We start from the raw sequence: 25,080 nt of genomic DNA, 5'->3' as shown, positions 1-25,080 counted from the left end.
ATATACACACGATTTCAACAAAACCAAGGATGCAGCCTGTCGCCCCCTTTTCCCAAAACTGTAATCATGAAAAATCCATAGTTTTCCCCTTTAGATCCCTACCAAATGAGTAGCCAAAACACACATAGGACCGTGAATCACAGTTCCACCGAGTATGATTTAAAAAATAACCGATATAAACACAATTCCCCTTAACTTTCCCTCGAATGACAAATCCCGAACTCTAAGGCTCCTAAATAGCGAACCAAATTCCAAAATCTACAAATCACAGTACAGAAGATACTCACAACTCCATCCTCTACCAAACTACTGGATCAGAAAAGAAAATCGAGCCTTATTTTAAGCAGAAACCCAAAAATCTCTGAAACGGGATTCCGATCCGTAGGTTTTGTAGAAAATCCTTCCCCGATCCTCGTGGTAACTTCAGATTAATGATTCTCACGACGAACGATGAAGAAATCTAGAGAGATAGAAAATAGGGAGAGTTCTAGAGAAAGAGAAAATTTTTAGATTTCTTAGCTTGGAAGTAAAGAGAACTTATATTTATAGCCCTTTGACTCGGGTGTTCTCGTCGACGAAATGGTGTACTCGTTGACGAGGTCATATAGATAACTCGTCGATGAGACGATGGATTCGTCGACGAATCCAGATATCACCAGTTTCCTGAAATCTCTTAACTTCTCCTCGTTGACGAGCCTCTGAACTTCGTCGATGAGACTTACATGGGCTTCGTCGATGAAATCTACTAAATTCCCAATTTACCCCTCTCTTATTTATTTAAACCCATATATCACGGTTCGAGTTCTTACAGTCTGACCATGTGTCCAGTTCAAATTTTCAAAACATTAAGGAACATCAAAAGACTTAACCCTAAAATTCAGTCATCTGAACACTATTAACGGTTAGAAATTTTAAATGTTTTAAATTTAAAATAATGGTTGCTTGTGCCCCAAAATTAATGAAAACTTGGGAAATACTCCAAGTAAACTTGGGCATCACGAAAACACTTTTTTAAGCCTATAAATATATGGTTTTGAAAATCAAAATTAATCAAGAATAAATCGAGAATTAAAAATCTGCTGAAAGCTTTCTTGCAAACAAAGTTCTCTCTTACTCTCTATCTTGCAATACTCTTTTGCTGAGCAATTGAAGTGCTGATCATCTCAAATCTAGTTCCTACTACTGATATTCATCTAGAGAAGGAATTGGTGAATTCTATACTTGAGTTTCAATCTTATTTCATTTTGATATTTAATTATTGAAGTATATAGTGCTGAATTTGTACTAATCTGCTCTTTGAGAGAGTATTCTTATACGCATCGATTATCTTGTATTCTTGGAGTGTTTTTTAACAATTCTAGGTTGTTGAATTGTTGACCAAGCGTCGGGTATCGCTTGGAGAGGCATAACTCTCACCTACTTAAGGAGTGTTTGAGCGTGGGGTATTGCTTGTAACGGTTTTTTTCCGCCCGAAAAGGAACAGGTATAGTGGAATCCTTAGATGGTTTGCGTAAGGCGAGGACGTAGGCTGGGGATAAGCCGAACCTCGTAAAAAAAATGGTGTCATTCTCTTTCCCTTACTCTCTTTATTTTTCAGCATACCTATAAATTGCGTGGATGATTTAAATTCTTGATCATATATACTGTAAAGACTCGAATTTAAAATGGAATTTAGATAATAAAGAGAAGGGGAAATGAAAACCGGAAACAGAAGGAAGCAGTCGACTTTGTCGATGAACGCTTCGTGTTCGTTGACGACATTGAACTTTGGGAGGAATAACTGAGGGGAGGTCATCAGGGCTTTGTCGACGAATACAGGGGATTCGTCGACGAAGGCTTAAGAGAATTCGTCGACGAATATAGGGGTTTCGTCAATGAAGAAATACCGAGAAGGGGTTTTGAGCTGACTGAATTTCGTCGACGAAATTATAAAGAATTCATTGACGAAGGATGTGGCTCATCGACGAAATCCCATGTTCTATAAATATGAAAATCCGGATTTTGACTTCCTAAAGAAGCTAAGTTTTCCCTCTCTCTCTCTCTCCTCTTTGGTTTTCTCTCTCTCTCTCTCTCTCTCTCTTCGATTTTGGGCCAAATCTTCGCCGGATCGATAGTTTGAAGTCACCACGACGCGCCTAGGGAAGTTTTATCCAAATCTGCTAGAGCAGATCGTTGGTGAAAATAAGTTGGGAATCATCCCTAAGTTGAGGTAATGTTTTTTAAGTCAAATTTGACTTTGTGGCAATTATAGAAAATGTTGTACGTACGAAAATACTAAACTTTAATATTGGGAGTTCTCATTTTCAGGGTGTTGAGTTGGGAACCCTGCGGGTGCGAGAAAGATTTTCTTAGGGGCTTTTCAGGAACCAAGTAAGGGGATAAACTAAGCTAGTTTTGTTTTGAGAAAATGCATGTATTTATATATATAGCATCTGGATTCGGGAAAAATAAATATATACATATATATATATATGATTTATATTTGGAATATATTGTGAAAATGATCGTTTGTTGAATATATGAAAATCTGTTAGTGTGGCATGAGTATAAAATGTTATGAGATACTGTTTCTGGGAAATGTGTTTATGATATGGATTTTTATGATGAAAAACTGGCATACGGCCAAGATTTTTATATGTTTTGCCGGCGTACGGACCATGCTAGGTGACTGTGATTTGTCAGCGTACGGGCTGTGCTATGATTTTCTGGCATATGGGCCATGCTATGTGGATATGATTTGCCGGCGTATGGGCCGTGCTATGTGGATGTGATTTGCCAACGTATGAGTTGTGCTATGATTTGCCGGCGTACGGGCCGAGTTATGATAAAATGTGTAATACCGGCATACGGGCCGATGATTTTCATGATACACATATATATATGAAAAATGTTATGATCGATGTGGAAATAAATTATATGAGTTATCTATGTATCACAATTTTAGTATATGTTATATGGTATCAGAACCTGGTTGACTTGGTCTAGGCTAGCACTTGCATGGTACTATTGCTATGTATTCATGGTCTTTGTGATCATGATATTTGTGTTAACGCCGCTGTATGGAGTGGTGTGAGATTGGATGGTCGATGTGGCTTTTAAAAAGTGTGTGTGATCGCCCCTAGTGTACGGACCAGGTCAGGCAGGCCCATCGGACTTACAGATTGTATGTTTGACTTGACAGTGGTTGGCCAACCATTGTCAGGTCCCACCTTCGGGTCACACAACCCAATCATGTGGGGGTAATACATGACAACAATCAGCTAACCTACCAAGAATGTTTTTATGTTATTATTATTGTATGAGATGAGATATGTTTATGAAAATGCAGTATGTTCTATCATGTGTTGATATATATATATATATATATGTTTTCCAGATTTGACGAAACAGTATTGAATATGTTATATATGGTATATGTATAACACGAAATACTCATGTTGCCACACACTGGTATTAGTTTATTTTCTTTACTGAGAGGTGTCTCAACCCTAAATTTTATAAACTTTTCAGGAGCCCCAGATAGGAGAGCGGGAAAAGCCTCGCAGAATTAGTGTTATTTATCTGCCCTCTGTGAAGGGTAAGGTTTTGTAGGGACAGTTAGATTTTGGGGGAAAATGTCTCTAGATATGATTTTTGGGATATATTTTCTAAGATACAGTGATTGTAGTAACTATGATATATTGCGATGTATGACATGATGGTATGTATATGATTGTATATTTTCTACTGCTTAGACTTCCGTTTTGTGTTCTGATGTACCCCTGGTACCCACGGGTTCAGGTGGATGGTGACCTGCTGAGATGTATGACGATGATGTTATTATATATATATATATATATATATAAATATGTGGAAAATGAGCAGGTCGTGACACGTAGGCTAGGGATAAGCCGAACCTCGTAAAAAAAAATGGTGTCATTCTCTTTCCCTTACTCTCTTTATTTTTCAACATACCTATAAATTGCGTGGATGATTTAAATTCTTGATCATATATACTAAGTATTTTGGAAATTAAATAAGTCAAAGATTAATTTGTTTTTTAGCTTGTGGAAATCGAAAGGGAGTACGTTGGTTGATCAATAATTTGCAAAAATCGTAAAGAAGTACGTTGATTGGTTGACACCTAAAGACTCTATAACTGAATGTTTATTTAAAGTCTAAACTTTTGAAAAGAGTGTTGGATTTTATATTACATATCATATTGAGAAAGCAAAATCAAATATCTACAGGACTTGCCTATATACACAGGGCTACCCACAAAAATTGAGAGTTGTCAAAGTGCTGAATATTGTATTTTGTAATTGATTACTTTAGTTGATGATTGGTTGAATGTTTGTTTGAGTCTTGGCTTACTTATATTGTGTTGAAGTATTGACTTGTGGTTTAAATAATCAATTTAGTACTTGGTGGGTGTCAGTTGAATTAATAAAAGGTTGATAATTCATAAAAAAATTAAAAGAAATTTTAATAATCCAATTTACTCTCTTTTGAGAATACACCTTAGTTTTCAGAATGTACTCCCGAACTCTAAATCTGATTTTTCCTAAACCTTTTGTAGGAATTTTCTCCGTTTTTCCAACAACTCCGTTTTTCAAAATATTTTTATACCTATTCATTTAAACTCCCTTTTTCTTTTTTTTGGAGACCGCCACTTTGTTAGCACTGCCAAACAGAATATGGCGTCACACATGCAAAGCTTGCACTTCAAATATTTTTTGAGATAAAAAATACCTTAATTTTTATAAAAGGCGGAATAGACTAGGCTTGCCCGCCAGTTACGCGAATGTAGACTAGAATTGTCAGTCAGAGCATCAATTTTATATTAGGCAAGCAGCGTGTTTAATTGTTTGATTAGAGTTCCAGTAGCACGTTTTGCTGCTTGTTCCAGGCTTGGCAGTCTTTTCTTTCTTGCACAAGCCATATTGATTAAATTTCTCTGAAGACCATCTGCTTCGTAGAACAAGAACAGCAAATTAATGCGGGCATGGCACAGTAAAAAGGTATTAGCATGTAAGAAGAAGCATCATGTGTTTGAACTCAGTAGACACACAATGTGTGGCCTGAAGAGCGGATTTGTTGAACATCCAATCGGCATCCAAAAGCTGTGACCGCATTCTAATTTACCTGAGTGTCGCATCAAGAGGGGAAGGTAGCTGTCCACAGGAGTTTGGTGTCGTACCGAGGAGTTCAAAGGACTCGTCAGTGACTAGAGTTTTCATTAATAAATAAATAAAAATAGCAAATTAAGGCATTACATGCATGTAGAAGGAATTGAAGGGAACCATGCCTTTGCCGCCTTTAATTATTACAGCTCAACATCAAGACTCAATCGATCATTGACACATATATATTCATGAGTAGTTCGATGTATTTCCTAGGTTTTTTTTTTTTTTTTTTTCCATCAACATCTGTTTCTTTGCTACACCTGAAAATTTGAGGATGTATCAATGACATAAATTAGATACAAAAATGGGATGGGATGGGATGACGACTAGCTGGTGCTCAGAAATATTTTTCCAGCTGCTATTGAATTTTCATAGAGAGATCGAGTGAGAGGAGAGAATTCTGGACTGGTATTTCACTACATATCTCTTGTAATATACAAGCTGACTTTCAGTAAAATATTTGAGATTCATGTGTAAATTAATTTTGGAACTGTTTTCCTTCAAATGCCTGACCAAACCGCCAATCTGCAGGGGCCACACTGTAGGATGCGACTGTTTTTCCGCCATTGACGGTCACCTCGAAAGATATAGGCTGCCCGAGGAGGTTGATATTGCAGTGCCAGTTCTGTCCCCAGTTCCTACCCATAGGCATCCACCCTGTTCTTGATCCCTTCACTTTCACTGCAGCCACTTCTCCATCTGACCCTACGTTGGTTACTAAGACTTGAAAGAATTGATTGCTTCCGTGCACTGTAAATCTCATCCCCCCTCTTCTCTGGCAACCCACCCTGCAAAAATCGGTAGGGAAAATGGAATTCAGTACGTAATTTCTTTAACTTTTACCTAGATATATATATTATAGAGACACACACACACACACACACACACACACACACACCACACCTCCTGTATTGAATTGGCACTATATCAGCTTTTATGTGAGCAATAGCAGCAAAGGTCGCCTGGGACATCTCAAAGTGTTTCTGGGGGAAATTGCACCATCCACCATAGTCGGATGAGAGGCCATAATTTGGGGGACAGAAATCTGTAGCAGTGAGAACAACAGAAGGGCTCCCGGGCAGGCACCATCGGATATGATCAACGCATCTCACTTCGAAGCAACCCCCACAGGCACTCCCTCTGTTGAATAGCGTGCTACTTAGGCCAGCGTTGTATTCTCCGTAACTCTTGTGAAGATCCCCATAACCACAAGCACCTTCTGCAGCAGGATTTACCAAAATAGGGATAAGAGCACCAATTAACACCCACCATAAATAATATGTATTAGCAGAAAAAATAATTAATCAACCCATCCTATATATATCTTTGTGCAGTTAAAGCCAGAGGATCTTACATTTACACAGTGCAACTAGAGAAACAGATAGAGAGAGAGAGAAGAAAGGGAAGTAATTTTAATCACCCGTGCTGGTCCGGCCATCATCTGCGTCCCTGGAGTACGTTGCAGTAGCAGACTTCCATTCCCTTTCTTTGGCAGTAACAATACCACTGGATAAATGCAATAAAATGAAGTAGACAAGTGTGGTTTGGAGAACTGCTGCCATTTGAGAATGAAAACCCTCGTTAATTATATTATTACTGATTTGAAGCTTCTGGGATTCCTTTTTTCTTTGTTCCCTCTCCTTTTCCTCTTCTGCCCTTGCTTTTTCTTCTTTCTTTCTTATTAACTATAGGGGGGGATGTATAGCTAGTTAGAGGTAATTATAAGTTGAGGACTCCATGAATTGAAATTTGAAACACTATTTATTTAATATTAGTCGAAAAGAAAATAATCAGACAAAAGCTGACTAAGGAATCCTATCGCTATCCAGGGTTTACATTGCAGGAGTTGTTATTATTCAAGGAGGACGATGCGCGTGTTTTCTTTTCCCTCTTCATTTTTATTTCTTCTTCAAAAATTTGAAAAAAAAAATTAAAAGCCGAGGAAAACGCAGAGTTGCATACTAAATAGCAATAATAAAAATAAATAAATAAAATGAAGAGAGGTTGGATCAATTTGAAGTTTTGGGTTTGTGTCAGGCAGGAAAAGCGGAAAGCCATGGAAAAAAAAAAAAAAACCTTCTTTTGCCTCTTCTCCAGTGAACTGGTCTGTCCTCGTCCCTGTTTGCTTGGGCGTGGGTCGTGCTTATCTCTCTAATCTGATGGAATATGTTTATGTTTGTGGGACAGTATTGGGATCTTCTTTTGAGAAGAAAGCTATGATAACTCGGCGGGAGAGCTTGGCGGGAAATTCTTTTTGACTTTAGGAAGCATTCTTTTGTTGTTTTTGGTCCACCGCTTAAACTTTTGTTTTTTTGTTAGCAGATTTCAACAGGTAAACAGGGCCACATCTCTCTCTCTCTCTCTCTCTCTCTCTCTACAAAGCATCATATTCGGCTCATTACCAATTTACGAGCAGAGGTTGGGGTTGTGACCATTTTTGGACACAATCTAATCTAATGGGGTCATCTAATGGGCTTGATTATTTTATTACATATTTGTTGTGTGAGAATAAGATGAAATTTAATGGAATCAAATCAGAATTAAAATTAGGGTAAAAGATGTTAGTCTTTTTTGATGTTTGACAAAAAAATTAGAATCTCTTTTACCATTTTAAAAACCCTAAAAATCTTCCTTAAGATTTCAAGAATTTCAGTAAGCTCTCATAAAATTTGCTAAAAAAATACATACTTCTTATATTTAGCTAAAATACAAGTCTTTTGAAAAGAGATTTGTATCTTTTTATCAAATCTTAAGAAAAGATTTATAATACTTTTGAAATCCCGAGGAACATCAATGAAATTTTTAAAAATTTTTAAAAAATCATCCCTGAAGTGCAAATGGTTTGATTTCAATATATAGTTTTTGGATTCCAAATTTGGAGGGATCATACTACATTCAAAGAGATGTTATTATTACCATCAAAAAGAACTATGGTATTGAGCACGGGTAAAAGAAAAGGGGAAGCACTTGAAATATTGAATATGATTATTAATAAGTTAATGTAGAATGACCATGCTTTAAAAGAAAAAAAAATAGGTTTTTAAAATTGATCAAGATAACCAAACTATATCATAATATTCTTCAATGGAACCACACATCCAACGGTAGTATTGTCGCCCTTGTTACGAATTAGGACGGACTTGTAATACCCATTAGAAATGGCAACTTCAGCCGTAGTGATGGAAGAGGTACCATTAAAACTGTTGTGGAGGCGATAGAGATTGTAGGCGGGTTCGTCTAATGTTCCTTCTCTGTATACAAATACACTATCATCTTCTTCCATCCGACGTAATTTCTTATTCTTGTCATGTACACAATGCAACGGCATTCCCCTGCCCATTATATTACATCAATTTCAAAGAATGGTTTTTTGAAAAAATAAAAAATGAAAATATGGAAGAAAAATTATCAAATTGCACAAGAATATAGCATAAGCTAAATACATTAAAGTTGTTTAGGAGCACATATTTCAAATTTCAAATTTATACGTATAAATTCAAATTAAATTTTAACTCAAAGTTTTTGTAAGATTACTATTTTACCTAAAAATTTAAACTGTTAGGTTGTGAGTCAAAAATGTATATCAAGCTTTAAACTCCCTTGCATGTGTAGTCCGATAATACGTGAAAAGATAAACACATGATAAATAGTACCTATGATAGAAAACACAATATTTATTTTTTAAATATCACACAATAAACGCGAGTAACAAGACTAGAATTTAGGACCTTTTGATAACTAACTCTGATACCATATTAGATAACACTTTACCTAAGAACTTAAGTTGTTAGGTTGTGCGCTAATAATATAAATAAAAAAAATAAGGAAGAGGAAGCCAGGTTTCATGACCATTAAAATTCAAGAAAGCATCTTCTTGAGGTTCAATAGCAGCTTGACAATACTGTTGGGGTTATCCCACATCGGTTGTGGAAAGGGCATGTGTTAGGCTTTGTGGAGCCTAGTTGCGTTTGATCCGAATAATGATCCGACTTGAAATGATGTTGCTTGGTTTTTTAATAAGAGATGTATATCCTAAGGCTTAGTCCATGGAACGAAAGCTTGGGCCGCCCAATAAATTTTTTTGGGCTCGTTTTGTAGCCCATTATTATGCGCATGATATAAAATCATTCTTTTGGTGATTAGGGTTTGTAGGTCGTCATAGTTTGAGAGAGAGAGAGAGAGAGAGAGAGAGAGAGAGAGAGAGAGAGACGCAATTTTTGAGAGCCGCACTCTATAATTTTTTCCCTACTAATAGTGAAATCCCTACAACTCCGTGGACGTAGGCAAATTATCGAACCACGTAAATACTATCTTGTGTGTGTGATTGTTTTTCTTTGGCGTGGTTATGTTTTCTCTATTTTGTTTTCTCACAAGATTTGGAAATTTCATGTTAATTCCCCTACAACTGGTGGTCTGTTATTAAGTGTGAGGGAAAACATCACCCCATGAGCTAGCTTTTGGGATTGAGAAGACCCAAGACCACCTAACACTGGTATCAGAGTCAAGGTACATGGGGCCACCTATTTGGAACTTGATATGTAAGGGGGAGATTGTTGGGATTATCTCACATCGGTTGTGGAATGGGCTGGTAGTTAGTTATTAAGTGTGAGAAAAAGTCTCACCTCATGAGCTAACTTTTTGGGTTGACAAGACCCAAGACCACCTAACACATCCCAACAAGTGGTATCAGAGCCAGGTTTATATAAAATATGGAAGACAACGTAGGTACTATGTGCAAGCTCATAGCTTCAAATTATTCAATTTGAAAACCAAAGATGGAGAATATTCTGTATTGTAAGAATTTATTTGATCTGATTGAGTTGGGTAACGATAAGCCGGGAAAACAAATTGAAGCTGACTGGAAGAAAATGCATAGGAAAGTAGTTGGCATAATCAGACAGTGGGTGGATAATAGTGTTTTTCATTATGTGGCTCTATAGACAGATGCCCAAATACTTTGAAAGAAGTTGGAGAGTCTTTATGAGAAAAAAACTGCTCCCAACAAAATTTTTACAATCAGAAAGCTTGTAAATTTGAAGCTTAGCAAAGGAAAATATGTTACTGAACATTTGACCAATTTCCAAAATTTGGTAAAACAGTTAACCAACATGAAGATAATTTTAGATGATGAACTACAAGCCTTGTTGCTATTAAGTTATGTGCCAAAGAGTTGGGAGACTCTTGTAATATCTCTTAGCAACACTCCCCCAAATGGTGTGTTGACCCTATCATTTGTTAAAAATAGCTTGTTTAATGAAGAGACCAGAAGAAAAGAAACGGGTATAGATAATACCCAGGTACTTGTTACAAAAGATAGGGGGAGAAGATGATACAAAAATGAAAGGGGTAGAAGTAAAAGTAGAAGCAAGTCAAGATCAAGATTTAAAAATCTTGAGTGTCATTATTGTGGTAAAAATGGTCATATCAAGAAATACTATTACAAGTAGAAAAGAGAAAATAAAAGTAACAATGACAAGCAAAAAAATAAGGATCAGAATAATAATGATCGTGTTGCTACTACTTTTGGAGATGATTTGGTTCTTACTTATGATGATAATGTAATTAGTGTTGCATGTAATGAAATTAATTGGGTGGTTGACAATGGTGCCTCTTTTCACATGACATCAAGGAAGGATTTCTTCAATTCATATACTTCCAGTGACTTTGGAGTGTTGAAGATGGGAAACAGTGTAGTGGTACCAATAGTTGACACTGGAACTGTTTGCTTAAAGACCAACATTGGAACGGAATTGGTACTCAATAATGTTAGACATGCTCCTAGTGTTTGTCTGTATTTGATCTCTACTAGAAGACTTGATAATGATGGATATTACAACTTCTTTGGTAATGGACAATGGAGACTTACCAGAGGAAATTTAATAATGGCCCAAGGTAACAAATTTTCTAATTTATATTTTATGAATGCTTCTATTTGCTTGAATTATGTGAATGCAGTTGATAACAATATTACATCAGAGTTATGGCACAAGTGACTCAGTCACATAAGTGAGAAAGGACTCGATTGCTTGGCCAAGAAGAATTTGCGGTCAGACTTAAATGGTGCAAAACTAAAAAGATGTGTTCACTGTTTGGCCGAGAAGCAGAAAAGGGTTTCATTTTAGAGTCATCCTCCTTCCTAAAAAATAGAGCTACTTGAGTTGATTCATTCAGATGTTTGTGGCCCAATGAAGGTAAAGACACTTCGTGGTGCACTTTATTTTGTTACTTTTATTGATAATCATTCAAGAAAGCTTTGGGTTTATACTTTGAAATCCAAAGATTAGGTGCTTGATATGTTTAAAGATTTTCAGGCTTTAGTTAAGAGAGAAACATGAAAGAAGATAAAATGTATTCGCACTGATAATGGTGGTGAGTATTGTGGTCCATTTGATATGTGCTGTAAACAACGGGGCATCTGACATCATAAGACACCTCCTAAGACTCCTCAATTGAATGGTTTGGCAGAAAGGATGAATAAAACAATGGTAGAGAGAGTTAGATGTTTGCTTTCAGAAACAAAACTACTTGGATCATTTTGGGGTGAGGCATTATATATTGTTGTTCATGTAATTAACTTGGCTCCTACTGTTGCGTTGCATATTGATGTCCCTGATAGAATCTGATATGGGAAGCATGTTTCCTATGACCATCTACGTGTGTTTGGCTGCAAAGCCTTTGTTCATGTGCCTAAAGATGAAAGGTTCGAGTTAGATGTCAAGGCAAGACAGTGCATTTTTATTGGGTACGGTCAGGATGAGTTTGGCTACAGGTTTTATGATCTAGTGGAAAAGAAACTTATAAGAAGTCGTGATGTAGTCTTCATGGAGGATCAAACCATTGAAGACATTGGCAAGACATAAAATTCTCAGTTTCAGGATAGTGATGGCTCAGTTGACTTGGATTCGATTCCTTCTGAATATTTTCCTAATACAGTTGAGATTGGCAATCAGTATGATACAGAGACAGATGTTTAGAATGATCATGTGGTGAAAGATCACGAAATTGTTGATGAGGAAGGCACTTCGACTATTGAACCACCTGCAACTTACTCAGGAGGTCTACCAGAGATCGAAAACCATCCACGAGATATCCTATAGATGAGTATGTTCTTCTAACTGATGAAGGAGAACTAGAGTGTTATGAAGAAGCCATTGAAAATGAGTAGAAGCAACAATAGTTTAGTGCAATGGAAGATGACATGAAATCTCTACATGACAACCACACTTTTGAGTAAAATTACCGAAAGGTAAGAGAGCTTTGAAAAATCGATGGGTCTGTAGATTAAAACAGGAAAAGAATTCTTTACTCCCACAGTAGAAAGCTAGATTAGTTGTCAAAGGCTTCAGTCGGGAAAAGGGGACTGATTTGTGGGAGATTTTCTCACCGGTAGTGAAAATGTCGTCAATTCGTGTTGTTTTGGGTTTAGTTGCTAGTCTTGATTTGGAAGTTGAGCAGATGGATGTGAAAACTACTTTCCTCAATGGCGATCTTGAGGAAGAAATTTATATGAACCAGCCTGAGAGTTTTGTGGTGAAAGGTAAGGAGAATTATGTTTGTAGATTGAAGAAGAGCTTGTATGGCCTGAAATAAGTTCCTAGACAGTGGTATAAGAAGTTTGAGTCTGTCATGGTTCAACAAGACTACAGTAAGACGACTTCAGACCATTATGTATTTGTTCAAAAATTCTCTAATGATGATTTCATTATTTTGTTACTTTATGTTGATGACATGCTCATTATTGGTCACAATGCTTCTAGAATTGACAGGTTAAAGCACGTGTTGAGTAAGTCTTTTGCCATGAAAGACTTGGGACCAACGAAACAGATTCTTAGCATGAGAATCTCACGTGACAGAAGTGCTAAGAAGTTATGGTTATCTCTTACTTTGAAAAATTCAAAAGTAGGAAAAACACGTGGGTTAATCGTGAGTGACAGAGAGGAGGAAACCCTAGCTGTTCACGCACACAGCCGCTAGCGCGCCAATGCACTATGTAACCATAACCGGCCAACGAAAGTCGCCGGCGATCTATCCCACAGTTGCTAGTGCACTGCCCGTCTCCTACGTAACCTAGCTATTCATTCACACCGCCACCAGCGACTCACACTGTCGTCGATAACCCGTTATACCAAAAGCTTTCGTTCAATCACCGATTACCAGGAATCGTTCTCCACTTGCAAGTCCCTCTCGCTGCTGCGCTCCATGACAGACCACCTTACGCTATCCTTGCCACTCATCGTCAAAGTTGATGTTTGTCGCTCATCATCAACATTGGCACCGCTGCCCATAGTTCATCGTTACTGTACTTCTTCGCCACTGACTTTTGTCTTCATTTTCCGCTATTGTGGCCGACGCTACAACCATCTTATTTCATAACTACAGTCTATCCAATCAACGGAACTAACCATTGTAGTCTCCTCCACTCACTGGGATACTCGTTGCTGCTGTTCGCCATTGGCATGAAGATCGTTGTCGCTACTGTTGTCGAAGGAGAAAATCATTGATGTTGTTCGCTGTTGCCGTGGAGATCGTTGCCACTGCTGTTGCTGAAGGACAAAATCCTGCCGCTGCCGTACATCATCGTCGTTACAACATATCTTTGCCGCTGCCATTGACTCGGTTGTTGGTTCCATTGTCGCGCTACAACCACTTTCTTCAAAACTGTAGCCTCTCCAATGGACAGAACTGACCGCTACCTTCTCCGCCACTCACTAAGATACTTGTTGCTGCTATTCGCCGACTACTCTTGAATAAGGTTGGGTTTTTTTTTTTTCCTTCTCTTTTGTTAGATGCGTGGTTGAATCCGCTAACCAAAGGATTTAGACATAGAGGCTGCCCCTACACCTCCGTTGGCACCGCCGTTGGTGGGGGTTGTTGCTATTAAAAAAACCTTTGTTCAGGTTGTGGCTAACACGTCTAATTCATCTTCAGGATTTAAACTACCTATGAGACATCTGGTTGAGATTCATGGTGAAAAACGATTTGTTTTTTTCCTATATCTGAGATGGTTAAGGCTGCTGATGATTATAAGAATGCTTTGGTGATTAAATTTACAAGATTGAGACCGTTCATTGATGTTGCACGTCGAATCGTGGTGAAAACTTGGGGTTTGTTGGAGGTGCCAACTGTGAGTGTGATGGATGACTTTCATGTGCTGCTACAGTTAAGAAGTGAACGTGATTTTACGCATGCATGGTCTCGGGAAGGAAGAATTTTGGCAGGGGCATCATTCTGTTTATTTCACTGGACAAAGGACTTTGATTTGTAGAAGGAACCTCCTTTTGTAACCCAATGGATTTTTCTTCTAGGTTTGCCCCTTCATCTTTACCGTTTCGACTACTTGCAAATATTTGCAACTAGGTTTGGAAGGTATTTGGGTACCGATCATGCAACGTTGTACAAGACCATAGCATCGGGAGCTAGGATGTGCGTGAAAGTGGATTTATCCATGGAACCGATGCAACGATTTCCCATTGTTGTTTCGGCTAATAGAACTATTTGGCAAAAAGTTAAGTATTAAAAACCTGGGTTCTATTGTTCCAATTGCCACAAGAAGGGGCATACCTCGCAAGTTTGTAGGATGGGATTGTGTTATACTGTTGGGAAGAAGGAGGAGAATATGGATAAACCTGCTTTGGCTCTAAAGAAAATATGGCAGGAGAAACAGAGTGTTAAAGGAAAAGAAGTGAGTCTTCCAGAACCGATTCCACATATAGAACTTATTATGGGGAATACAGAGTTCGAACAAGGAGGGGCCTCAATTTCAGGTGGAGTTAAATATAGGCTAGCGGATACTATTGTTGAGGAGATGCAAGAGGTTATGAATTAGGAGCTCGGCTATGATAACTTGGATGATGAGGAAAAAGATGAGGAGATGGAATGTGAAGCTGATCCACGGGGTGTTGTCACTGCTTTTCAAACTATATTTTCAGAGATAGTTGCTTGTGATGCCGCGGTTAATTATCGTGCCGAAAATTTGTTTGCTTATATGGTGAGTAAAGGCCCGACTATGGATGTGGAAGATGGTCAGTGTGGTATTGTTTCAGAAGTTTTGGCTCTCGAAGGTGAGGGAATGATGGTTGATAAAGGAAAATTAAAGTTGAATGAATGTGATTACTCGTCGAATAGGGAGGAAGCTAGAGACGAAAATTTGATGAAAGCCAAAAATTATGAGACGGATCCAACAGTTTTAAGGTCTTCAAAGAAAAAGAATCAGGGGAACATGGGGAGTGGTGCTTATTGGGACACACGGGTTGTAACTCGTTCCTTAAAAAATTATTTATGATTGACACCATTTTAGTGTGGAACATAAGAGGGTTAGGTCGTTCTTGGAGTTGTATGAAAGCTATTATTCAGAAGTTTCATGTTGCAGTGGTTGCATTCTTGAACCACTTCATAATTGGGTTGCTATGCCAAGGTTAGGTTCTTTTTTGGGTTTTCCAAATTTCTGTTGCAATGAGGATTTGGGAGGGAAAATCTGGATTTTGTGGAAAAAAAGTTATCAGGTGGAGATCATTCACTCTTCGGACCAAGCCTTGTCAAGTTGGGTTCATTTTAATTCTAGGAAAATTTTGGTTTCTTTTGTCTATGCTAAGTGTTCTCATGTAGAGCGACATCTCCATTGGGAGGATTGTCAGAATTTATGTGATGGGGAGTCTCCATGGTTAGTGGTTGGAGATTTTAATGTCATCCGTAATTATACTGAACATATTGGGGGTAATCAACGTCCGATGGTGGTGATGTTAGAATTTAATAATTGTTTGCATTACTGTAAACTTCTTGAGATGAGATTTCAAGATCATAGTATGTCCTAGTGCAATGGGCATATATGGAGGTCTCGTAGTTAGGCTATGCGTTGGTTAATGTTGCTTTTAAGAGTTTATTTCATTCGGCTTATATGAAATATTTGCGTAGAAAGTCTTCTGATCATTGTCTGATGGTGGTTCATTTGTGGGCTCCTCGGGTTCCATATAGCCCGTCTCCTTTTAAATTCCAAAATATGCGGTGTTCTCACGATTCTTTTTTGGGCTCTGTGAAGAAGGTGTGGAAGCTGCCGGAAAATTCGAGTGGTTTATTTAAACTAGCGGCAAATCTTTAAAAACTGAAAAATGTGTTAAAGACTTGGAATAAACTGACCTTCGGCTGGGTGAATCTTAATATTCAGGCACTTGAAGAAAAGTTAGAGTTTTTTGAGTTTCAACTACAGGCTCAGTTCAACCCGCACGTTGAGGCTGATTTTTTGAGTACCAAAATGGAGTTGGTGGAATGGGACACAAGAGAAGAAGCCTATTGAGCTCATAAAGCTAAGAAGAAGTGGCTTCTTCAAGGAGATCAAATCTCGAGGTTTTTCCATGCTTCTGTTAAGCAGAGATGGAAAAAATCTATGATGACTAGTATGCACTTGGAAGATGGCTCCGTTCTGTCTTCTCCAGAGGAAATTCACCAAGGGGCTATTTATTACTTCAATAATTTTCTGACTGAGGAGCAAGAAGTTATTCATGCGGAGTTGGAGCCTTTTATTCAACCAACCTTAACTGGAGAGGAAAATTCCATGCTCACTGTGGATCCTACGATTGAGGAAGTTCTTGCTGTGGTTTTCTCTATTCCGAAACACAGCTCCCTTGGTCCTGATGGATTTGGGTCCGGTTTCTATATGGCTTGTTAGGATATTGTAAAAGATGATGTTGTTGAAGCAACGACGAAGTTTTTCAAGGAGACAGTGCTTCCCAAGTTCTATTCGTCTTCTTTTATTGTGTTGATTCCTAAAGTGTTGGATCTAAAGAGTTTTGATAAGTTTAGACCTATAAGTTTGTGCTCTTTGGCATATAAAATTTTTTCGAAGATTTTAGTGACTCAGTTGACAAGGGTTTTACATAAGATGATATCGCTTTTATTTCAGGGCGTAGTATTTTTGAAAATATTACTTTGGCCCAGGAGGTGGTGCATTCAATCCACGGGAAAAATCAGAGTGGCAATGTGATGCTCAAGATTGATATGGCTAAGGCTTATGACCGAATTAACTGGGGTTTTCTTTTAGACATCCTTATGGCTTTTGGTTTTGAAGATAAATTTTGCAGGATTATAACAAATTGTATTCAGTCTCCTTGGTTCTGTATTATGCTTAATGACACCTTCAAAGGTTTTTTTAAATCAACGAGGGGATTACGACAAAGGGATCCTCTTTCTCCTCACCTCTTTATTTTGATGGAAGAAGTCCTATCCAGATTGCTACAACATAATTATATGTCTAGCAAGATTGGTAGATTTTTTCATCCTGTTGGTGCTCCTATTGTCTCTTATCTTCTTTATGCAAATGATTTATTGATTTTTTCTAATGGAGATGCAAGGTAGGGGTGAGCATAATTCGGGGAAACCCGAATTAACCGACCAAAATTGGTCGGTTCGGTTTGGTTAAAAAAACCAATTCGGTCGGTTTGGTTATGCCTTCCAACATTTCGGTGAATCGGGTTTCGGTTCGGTGAATAGAAAATATTAATTCGGTTAACCGATTAACCAATTTAATAAGGATACTCAAAACCCGAGCTTGGTGAAGAACCACCCATTTTTGCCGGCCTTGAATCTCTCCTTGAGCTTGGCCTTGGTTTCTTTGGTGGCGATGATCTTCTTGTTGCAAGACTGAAGGGTTTCGAGTGTGACGATGTCCTTGAGATCGATGTCGAAGGTGTACAGTGTGGGCATAACGTGGTTGTAATTCACTAGCTTGATGAAGGCCTTCACACGGGACTTCTTCTCGGTCTTCTTGGCAGAGTCCTTGCAGTTTGCAGATCACCTTCTTCGGGTACTTGGCTATCCCGGCAACCAAAAAGTGCCCGTATGAACGGTCACAAGGGCCATCGTCGAACGATCGGAAGATCACCGCTTTGCGGCCGGCATAGCGACCTTGGAGGAGGACCACTGCCTTGTTTGGTTTCAAAAACTTCACCATTCTCTCCCTATCCCCCCCCCCTCTCTCTCTCTCTCTCTCTCTCTGAGCAAAACCCTAAGCAACTCAACAAGCTCAATTCAAATTTTGGGTCACAAATGAAAGAACCCACCAGCTCGGAAGAAGAATTTGAGCTGGTAATTGAGTACACAGCTCCATGGCTAAACCGGAAGCGCGTTATGTAGACGAAGGGTATGTACTCCGGCGCTAGCCCCTCGTGCCCCATCTCTCTCTCTCTCTCTGAGTTTGAAAAATGGAGATGACTCTGCGCTTCAATCAGCTCGTGCCATTGATTTTGGTTTTCTTCCTTCTGTTTTCCTTCTCTCTCACTGTCAGATCTTCAAGCAATGGAAGTATAGAGAAGGAAAAAACATTAGCCATGATAAAACCTGATGGATTATTGGGTAATTAACTACACGAATGAGATAAAGAAAGTTATTTTTTATTCTGGCTTTGAAATTATCAAGGAAATCAAGTTCAACTTGATGAGGATAGTGCTGCAAGATTTTATGCCGAGCATTCTTTGAAGAGCTTCTTTCCAAGCCTTATCAAATACATAAACCTGCCTTTCGGTTAAATTCAGTTAATCGAATTACCCAAAAAAAAATTCGGTCGGGTTTAGTTCGATTCGGCTCAGCAATTCAATCGGTTCGGTTAACAGTATTCTTTAACCAAAAATTTCGGTTAATTAACCGAATTTGGCCTAACCGACCGTTTGCTCACCCCTAATGCAAGGTCCTTTCGAAATTTGTTGAAGACTCTTGAGATGTACGAAAAATGGTCAGGTCAACATATTAACAAAGAGAAATATGTTGTGTTTTTTTATAAGCTCATCAATATTTCAAGGCATAGTGAGATTATGAGGACCTCGGGTTTTCTTGAAGGATCCTTTCCTACAACATACTTGGGAGTTCCGCTTGTGTCTGGTCGACTTAAAGCAAGGACTTTAGATCCTTTGGTGAATAAAATCCAATCAAAGGTAGCAAGTTGGAAGCTTAAGATTTTGTCGCAAGGTGGTAGGTTAATTTGGTTGAAACATGTTTAGTCATCTATACCATCTCATTTACTGGTTGTGCTTGATGTTCCTTGCTCTACCTTGAAGAAGGTAAACTCTATTTTATCATCGTTCTTTTGAGGAGAGGAAAATGGAAAATTTAAGCATATATGGCAGGCTTGAAAAAATTTATGCGTTCCTCAGTTGGAATGAGGTTTGGGAATTAGAGATTTTGAGGAGGTGCAGAGATCTCTTCATATGAAGTTTGTTTGGCGTTTATTGAAAATGGATAATTTATGGACGTGATTTTTTAAGGCTAAATATGTTAAAAAAAAGGTCATCTTTCTTTGACTAGCAACAATTTAGTTTGTTCAAGATTTTGGAAGTCCTTAATGAAGGTTTTTCCGGATGTTTGTGAGAATACCATTAGGAGAGTTCGTGATGGACTGGTTTCCTTTTGGTTTGTTCGCTGGCTAAATTCTGGACCACTTTATTTAAAGGTTGAGAACATTTCCTGTCCTCTTATTCAGGTAAGAAATTGCTGGGATGAGAATGGGTGGAATTTTAAGAGAATGTAAGATCTTATTGTTCCTGAGTTGTTGGGAGACATTTTGCTCTCGTTGCCTATTAAGAAACAGGGTCTAGATGTTCTAATTTGGAAGCCAACCTTGGATGGAAATTTTTCATCTTCTAGTGCTTGGGATATTATCAGAATAAAGCAAGACAAATACCCAAGTATGGAGTGGATCTGGCATAAGCTTCTCCCCAAAAAAAATTTTAGTGTGCATGTGGAAGGCACAATTCAATTGTATGTCGGTGGACATGTGTGTTCAGCATTGTGGTATTTATCTTGCTTCAAGATGTGATTGTTGTCTTAACAGGAAGATTGAAACGCTTGACCATGTGCTGAGTTCAAAGGAGGTGGTTTCATTTGTTTGGGAAAGAGCTACTTGTATTTTGGGCTTACCGAACTGCATTTCGGGAACCTGGTGGGGGCATGTCTTTCATTGGTTTTCGTTAGCAAAAAAATCTTCTCAATGTGGCATTTGTATTGGGTTGATTCCCTCTATCATCACTTGGTGACTTTGGCAATTTCAGTGCAAAGCTAGGATGGAAGGTACAGTGGAGTCTACAGAGGTGGTTTGGCATTCCATTTGGTTTTGAATTAGGCGTATTTTGGTAGAGCACTTTGTTTACAGTTGTTTGGGAGAAACCACAAACAGGTTTTGTGAAGTTGAATGTAGATGGAAGCTGTAGAGGTAATCTGGGTCCATGTGGGGAAGGAAGTACTATTCGAGATTCCTCTAGCAAGCTCAAAGGTGCATTTTCTTCTTATTTTGGCCAAGGTACGAATAATGAAGCTGAGCTTCGTGCTTAGCACATGGGAGTGTTGTTATGTAAGGATTTGGGTTTTTATAACATTATTATTGAATGTGATTCTAAACTGATTGTTGATTGGATCAAGAATGATAAATGCACAATGTGGTATTTATGGGATTTTTGGGAGGAGATTATTTCGGAACTTCAAGGTCTTCAGTTCTCTATTGAACACATTTATAGAGAAGGTAATCAAGCTGCTGACTTCCTAGCACATCAAAGTGAAGAAGGTATGATATTTCAATTTGAGGAAGGGGATGAGCTTCCGAGAAAGCTTAGAGGTATATTAAGACTTGATAGCCTTGGCTTCCCTAACATTAGATGTTAATGTTTTCCCTTTCTTTCAGTTAGTTTTATGTAGTTTGCTTGGATGTTTGAGTTAGGCTTGTTTAGTTTGGATAGTTTGGTTAGTGTCGTTTAGTTTTGATTTCTTTTTGTTTATGGTTTATGTTTGTGGTTTGTTTTTAGGAGGGTTTTTGTAATCTCCTAAAGGCTTTGAAATGTAACCACGGTTTTCCTCCGTCACAAGTGAGAGTTTATTAATAAATTTGAGATGGTGCCACTATGTGGGTGGCTACCGGCTCTTTGTTAAAAAAAAAGTTATGGTTATCTCAGAAAAAGTATATTGAGAAGGTACTTCAATGGTTTTACATGGAGAAAGCCAAAGTGATAAGTACTCATCTTGCTACACATTTCAAGTTAAGTAGTAAACAGTATCCTTCTAATGATTAAAAAAAGAGAGACATGGAAAGTATTCCATATACATCTGTAGTTGGCAGCTTAATGTATGTCATGGTTTGCACAAGACCTGATTTAACTCATGCAGTTGGTACAGTTAGTAGATTTCTCTCTAATCCAAGTAGAGAGCATTGAAATGCTATGAAGTGGATTATGAGGTATCTTCGTGGTACAGCTAATTTGAAACTCTGTTTTGGTTATAAAAAACCTGTCATGGTTAGCTATACAGATTTAGACATGACTGGAGATTCGGACTCAAGAAAATCTACTTCAGGTTATTTGATTACCCTTGCAGGGGGAACAGTGTCTTGGCAATCCAAGTTGCAGAAATGTGTTTCTTTGTCCACTATAGAAGTTGAGTTCATTGCAACTACTATGGCATGTAAATAGTTATTGTGGATGAAGAAATTGGTTCGTGAACTTGGATTCACTCAGAAGAGATATGTGTTATTTTGTGATAATCAAAGTGTTATTCATCTCAGTAGATTTCATTGGATTCGAGATGTTTTGGATTCTAAGTTGCTTAAACTTGAGAAGATCCACACTGATAAGAATGTTATTGATTTGATGACAAAGGTGGTGCCTCGTGCAAAGCTTGAGTTGTGTGTCGAGGCAACCGATATCAAAATTGTTTGATAATCTTAACGAATGTCTCATTCCTCTTATGGGCTGGAGGGGGAGATTTGTTGTGTCTAGCACACATAAGATAATAATAAAAAATAAAATAAAAAAAAGGAAGCCCATGTGCTTGAAGCCCATTAGGGCAATTAAAGGAAGCGGCAATGTGGAGTGCCGCTACAAGGAGAAAAAAAAAATTGGAGAGCCGCAACAGTGAAAAAGAAGTGTGTGTGTGTGTGTGTGTGTGTGTGGTAGTGTGCGAGGCAACAGTAGTGTGTTGTGCAGTCTTTATCAACTCGACGATCGAAAGGTCTTTTGTGGTCCGATTTTGCTAAAATTTGGAAAGCACATTCAAGATTTGTCGACCTTCCATCTGGACGGTGAAGACCTGTTTCAGAACTTTAGAGGACCTGATTTTGTAGTACTAACAGTAACTACGTTCAGGTGACTTCTTTCCGCTCATTCTTATTTTATCGCGATTCATTTGAGAATTTTTTTCGCTCTAAGTTTGTGAGCATTTTTTTTTTTTGTGATTGTACTGCTATAATTTTTACCTCTATTATAGTGGAAATTTTATTTGATCCCATAGGCCCCGTGGTTTTTACTCTTCACATTGAAGGAGTTTTCCACGTTAAAAATTGTGGTGTTCGTATTGTGGTGTGTGATTTATTATTTTGTTGGTTGGTTATTTTTGCTTGTCACAGATTCAATTTTTGGGAAAGATTTATCCATTGCGCTAGTTGTCTTATTATTTTCCCTACAAGTGGTATCAAAATCGACGATTCGATTTGTAACTATGGGTGAGCGACATCGTTAAAGTCGAGACGTGAAACTAATTATCCTGACGTGCTAATAGTTAGAGGACCAAGTGTGTGATTGAGGTCAATAGGATCATCTAAACTGGGGATGGATCCGAATAGGGTCAAGACATGAGAGATAGGATTGGTTCGGAAGCACGTGGAATGCAATCCGACGCACGTAAGGCACTAGTGGTAAGGTCCACTTGAGCAATTATTGGGAATTAGGCTTACTTTAGGGAAACATATTCTGTTCAAGGGGGAGCAATTGGAACTCACAAGTGAGGAGGAGATTGTTGAGAATTCCACTTATGAGCTTGTCCCACATTAGAAAATTTGAGTGGATGACGAGTGCTTATATACATCGTTGGGCCCAATACCCAATATGCTTAAACTTTTAGGTCAAGTTGGTGTTCACTCATGTATATCGAACTCATCCATAGGCTCCTTCAATGCTAACAAGATATGAGCTCCTTCGGTCATAAAAAATACTACTGCTTAAAGGCAAATTTTCGCCTCTAAAATTCCTTTTAAAGCAACCTTAATAAGCAAATATTTCTCATAATATATTCATCGTTGTGGTGCATTCTCCCCGTTGACTTTGCTGTCAATGCCGACCCCACTCTTCCCTTCTCTCTCTCTCTCTCTCTCTCTCTCTCTCTCTCTCCTATGTCCTAAACGTCTTTGTTAATTTAATTATTTATTTATCAAGACAATATTCCTACGTAAACATACATATTATATATATACTGAATTTTAAATTATTATAATTGTTTTATATTGTCCAAATATTCTATCCGACATCTTGGCCCTATTTGGCTACCTACCCCTACCCCTTGCCAATTCCAAGAATCTTGACAAAAATACTGTCAATCAAGGGATATTTAATGGATTGCTCATCTCCTAATAATATTTTCACTCCATTCACATTCATAAATTTCTAAGAACATGTCCAGAATTCTCATCTCAAAATTTTAGTTTAACATCATAATTCAGGCAAACATTTGACATATGTATAACTATTATATAAAAAATAATTATATTTTTTTAATATAAAACCTACTAAGAATACATATTTAATTAAATCATGTCCTAAAATTTCAATAATCATAAATTTTTTAAAAAAATTTAACACTTATATTGTCCTAGTATTTTGTAAAAATATTAAGGGTAGCACAAGTATTCAAAAAAAAAGGAAATGGTTTTTTCAGAAAGAAAAATCATATGGATTTTACCTCAGATTGAATTTTTAGAATTAAAAATTTGATGAAGTAAAGAGGAACTTCAGCCTCATATAGCTGAAAGGTTATGTAATTTTCCTAATGAATTTGAAAACAGAAGTCAGTGTCAATACTTTTTAAGAATATTAAATTATATTAGGAAATTTATTAAGAATTTAGCAAAAAGGACAGAACCAATTCAGTAAAAAGTTTCAGTAAAGAATCCTTGGAATTAGACTTCGGAAGATACTAAAGTAGTAAAAGTTTTGAAAAAAGAAGTTCAGAATCTACCAAAATTAGAATATTCAAATGATACAGAGTTAGATATAATTCTGAAAATCGATATTTCAGGTATTGCATGGAATTGTGTTTTAAAAATTAGAAAAATTGACAACATAGAACACCTCAACGGGTATTGGAGTGGATGTTTTAATGAAACAGAATTAAATTACCCAATTCATGAAAAAGAATTATTAGCAGTCCTTAAAAGAATTAGGACTAATGAACTTTTCTTGGGTAAATCATTCATCGTTAGGACAGTTCATGGGAATTAAGTTAAAACGACGCACTCAAACAAGATTGGTTAGATGGAGAAATGAATTACAATATTACTCTTCTAATGTAGAATAAATTAAATGAAGAGATAATATTATTGTTGATACTCTAACCATATATTTGAATTCTTGCAGAGCTAATGGTAAGCAGTAGCAGTAGCAGCCAGCTAAATTGTGTAATTTGTCAAGAAAGGTATAAGGTGGCAGATTGCCCAGTTGCAAAATTTGTTGACAAACAAAGACAGTTAACTTCTAGCCTCATAAAGGGAGAAGGAAGTAACAAAGGAAAAGGAAGTATTTCTCAGAAAAGAGAACGTCCAGTTCTAGTTCCAGTTCTAGAACAAAACCAGATAAAGAAACAAAGCTCATCTAAAAAAGATAAAAAATCCAGTGACAAGTGTAAAGACCTGGTGAATTATATTAATTTAATAATAAGGGAAGAGAGAGAGAAAGTAAATTGAATTTGGAAATTCAACAGGGGTCTCGTCGACGAACATAGCAGGTTCATCGACGAACACACTCAATGGGATCGTCGACGGGGACATGAGTCTCGTTGACGAGAAAATACCAAGAGGCTATTTTCAACTCTAAATTTCGTCGACGAGGAATGAGCATTTGTCGACGAACTCCCTCCGTGGCCTCGTCGACGAAGTGACATGACTCGTCAACGAGTGCAG

The 25,080-nt window shown here is 37.7% G+C and overlaps 2 protein-coding genes and 1 pseudogene across 3 annotated transcripts in view; all 3 read right to left on the bottom strand.

Annotated features, from left to right (window-relative positions):
- Positions 1-5,502: 5,502 nt before the first annotated feature.
- Positions 5,503-7,352, bottom strand: LOC131155346 (expansin-A20). Of its 2 annotated transcripts, XM_058108407.1 has the most exons (4): positions 7,242-7,352; positions 6,586-6,850; positions 6,069-6,384; positions 5,503-5,953 (listed from the first exon to the last, which is right to left on the bottom strand). In XM_058108407.1, the coding sequence occupies exons 2-4, from the start codon at positions 6,725-6,727 to the stop codon at positions 5,644-5,646; spliced, it is 768 nt and encodes a 255-aa protein (XP_057964390.1). In that variant the 5' UTR covers positions 6,728-6,850; positions 7,242-7,352; the 3' UTR covers positions 5,503-5,643. The 2 variants fall into 2 exon arrangements, with proteins under 2 accessions (XP_057964390.1, XP_057964389.1); XM_058108406.1 differs by having other exon boundaries at positions 6,586-7,320.
- Positions 7,353-8,127: 775 nt separating this feature from the next.
- The window catches only part of LOC131155462 (uncharacterized), a 31,408-nt gene continuing 14,455 nt past the window's right edge, over positions 8,128-25,080 (bottom strand). Inside the window, exon 2 of the mRNA XM_058108628.1 lies at positions 8,128-8,497. Coding sequence (XP_057964611.1) covers positions 8,230-8,497 — 268 coding nt within the window. The 3' untranslated portion in view covers positions 8,128-8,229. The remainder of the gene's footprint in view (positions 8,498-25,080) is intronic.
- Positions 17,694-18,108, bottom strand: LOC131155463 (large ribosomal subunit protein eL27y-like; annotated as a pseudogene).

This window comes from Malania oleifera, chromosome 5 (genome assembly GCF_029873635.1).
Source record: "Malania oleifera isolate guangnan ecotype guangnan chromosome 5, ASM2987363v1, whole genome shotgun sequence".
Taxonomy (NCBI): Eukaryota; Viridiplantae; Streptophyta; class Magnoliopsida; order Santalales; family Ximeniaceae; genus Malania; species Malania oleifera.
This window is presented reverse-complemented; position numbering and strand designations above follow the sequence as displayed.

Excerpts from the sequence above, each read along its gene's own strand:
- LOC131155346 (XM_058108407.1), bottom strand. The coding sequence starts at position 6,727 with ATGGCAGCAGTTCTCCAAACCACACTTGTCTACTTCATTTTATTGCAT. Across the intron at positions 6,385-6,585 it reads TGATGGCCGGACCAGCACGG|AAGGTGCTTGTGGTTATGGG; the intron begins GTGATTAAAATT and ends ATCCTGCTGCAG. Across the intron at positions 5,954-6,068 it reads GTGCCAATTCAATACAGGAG|GGTGGGTTGCCAGAGAAGAG; the intron begins GTGTGGTGTGTG and ends CGATTTTTGCAG.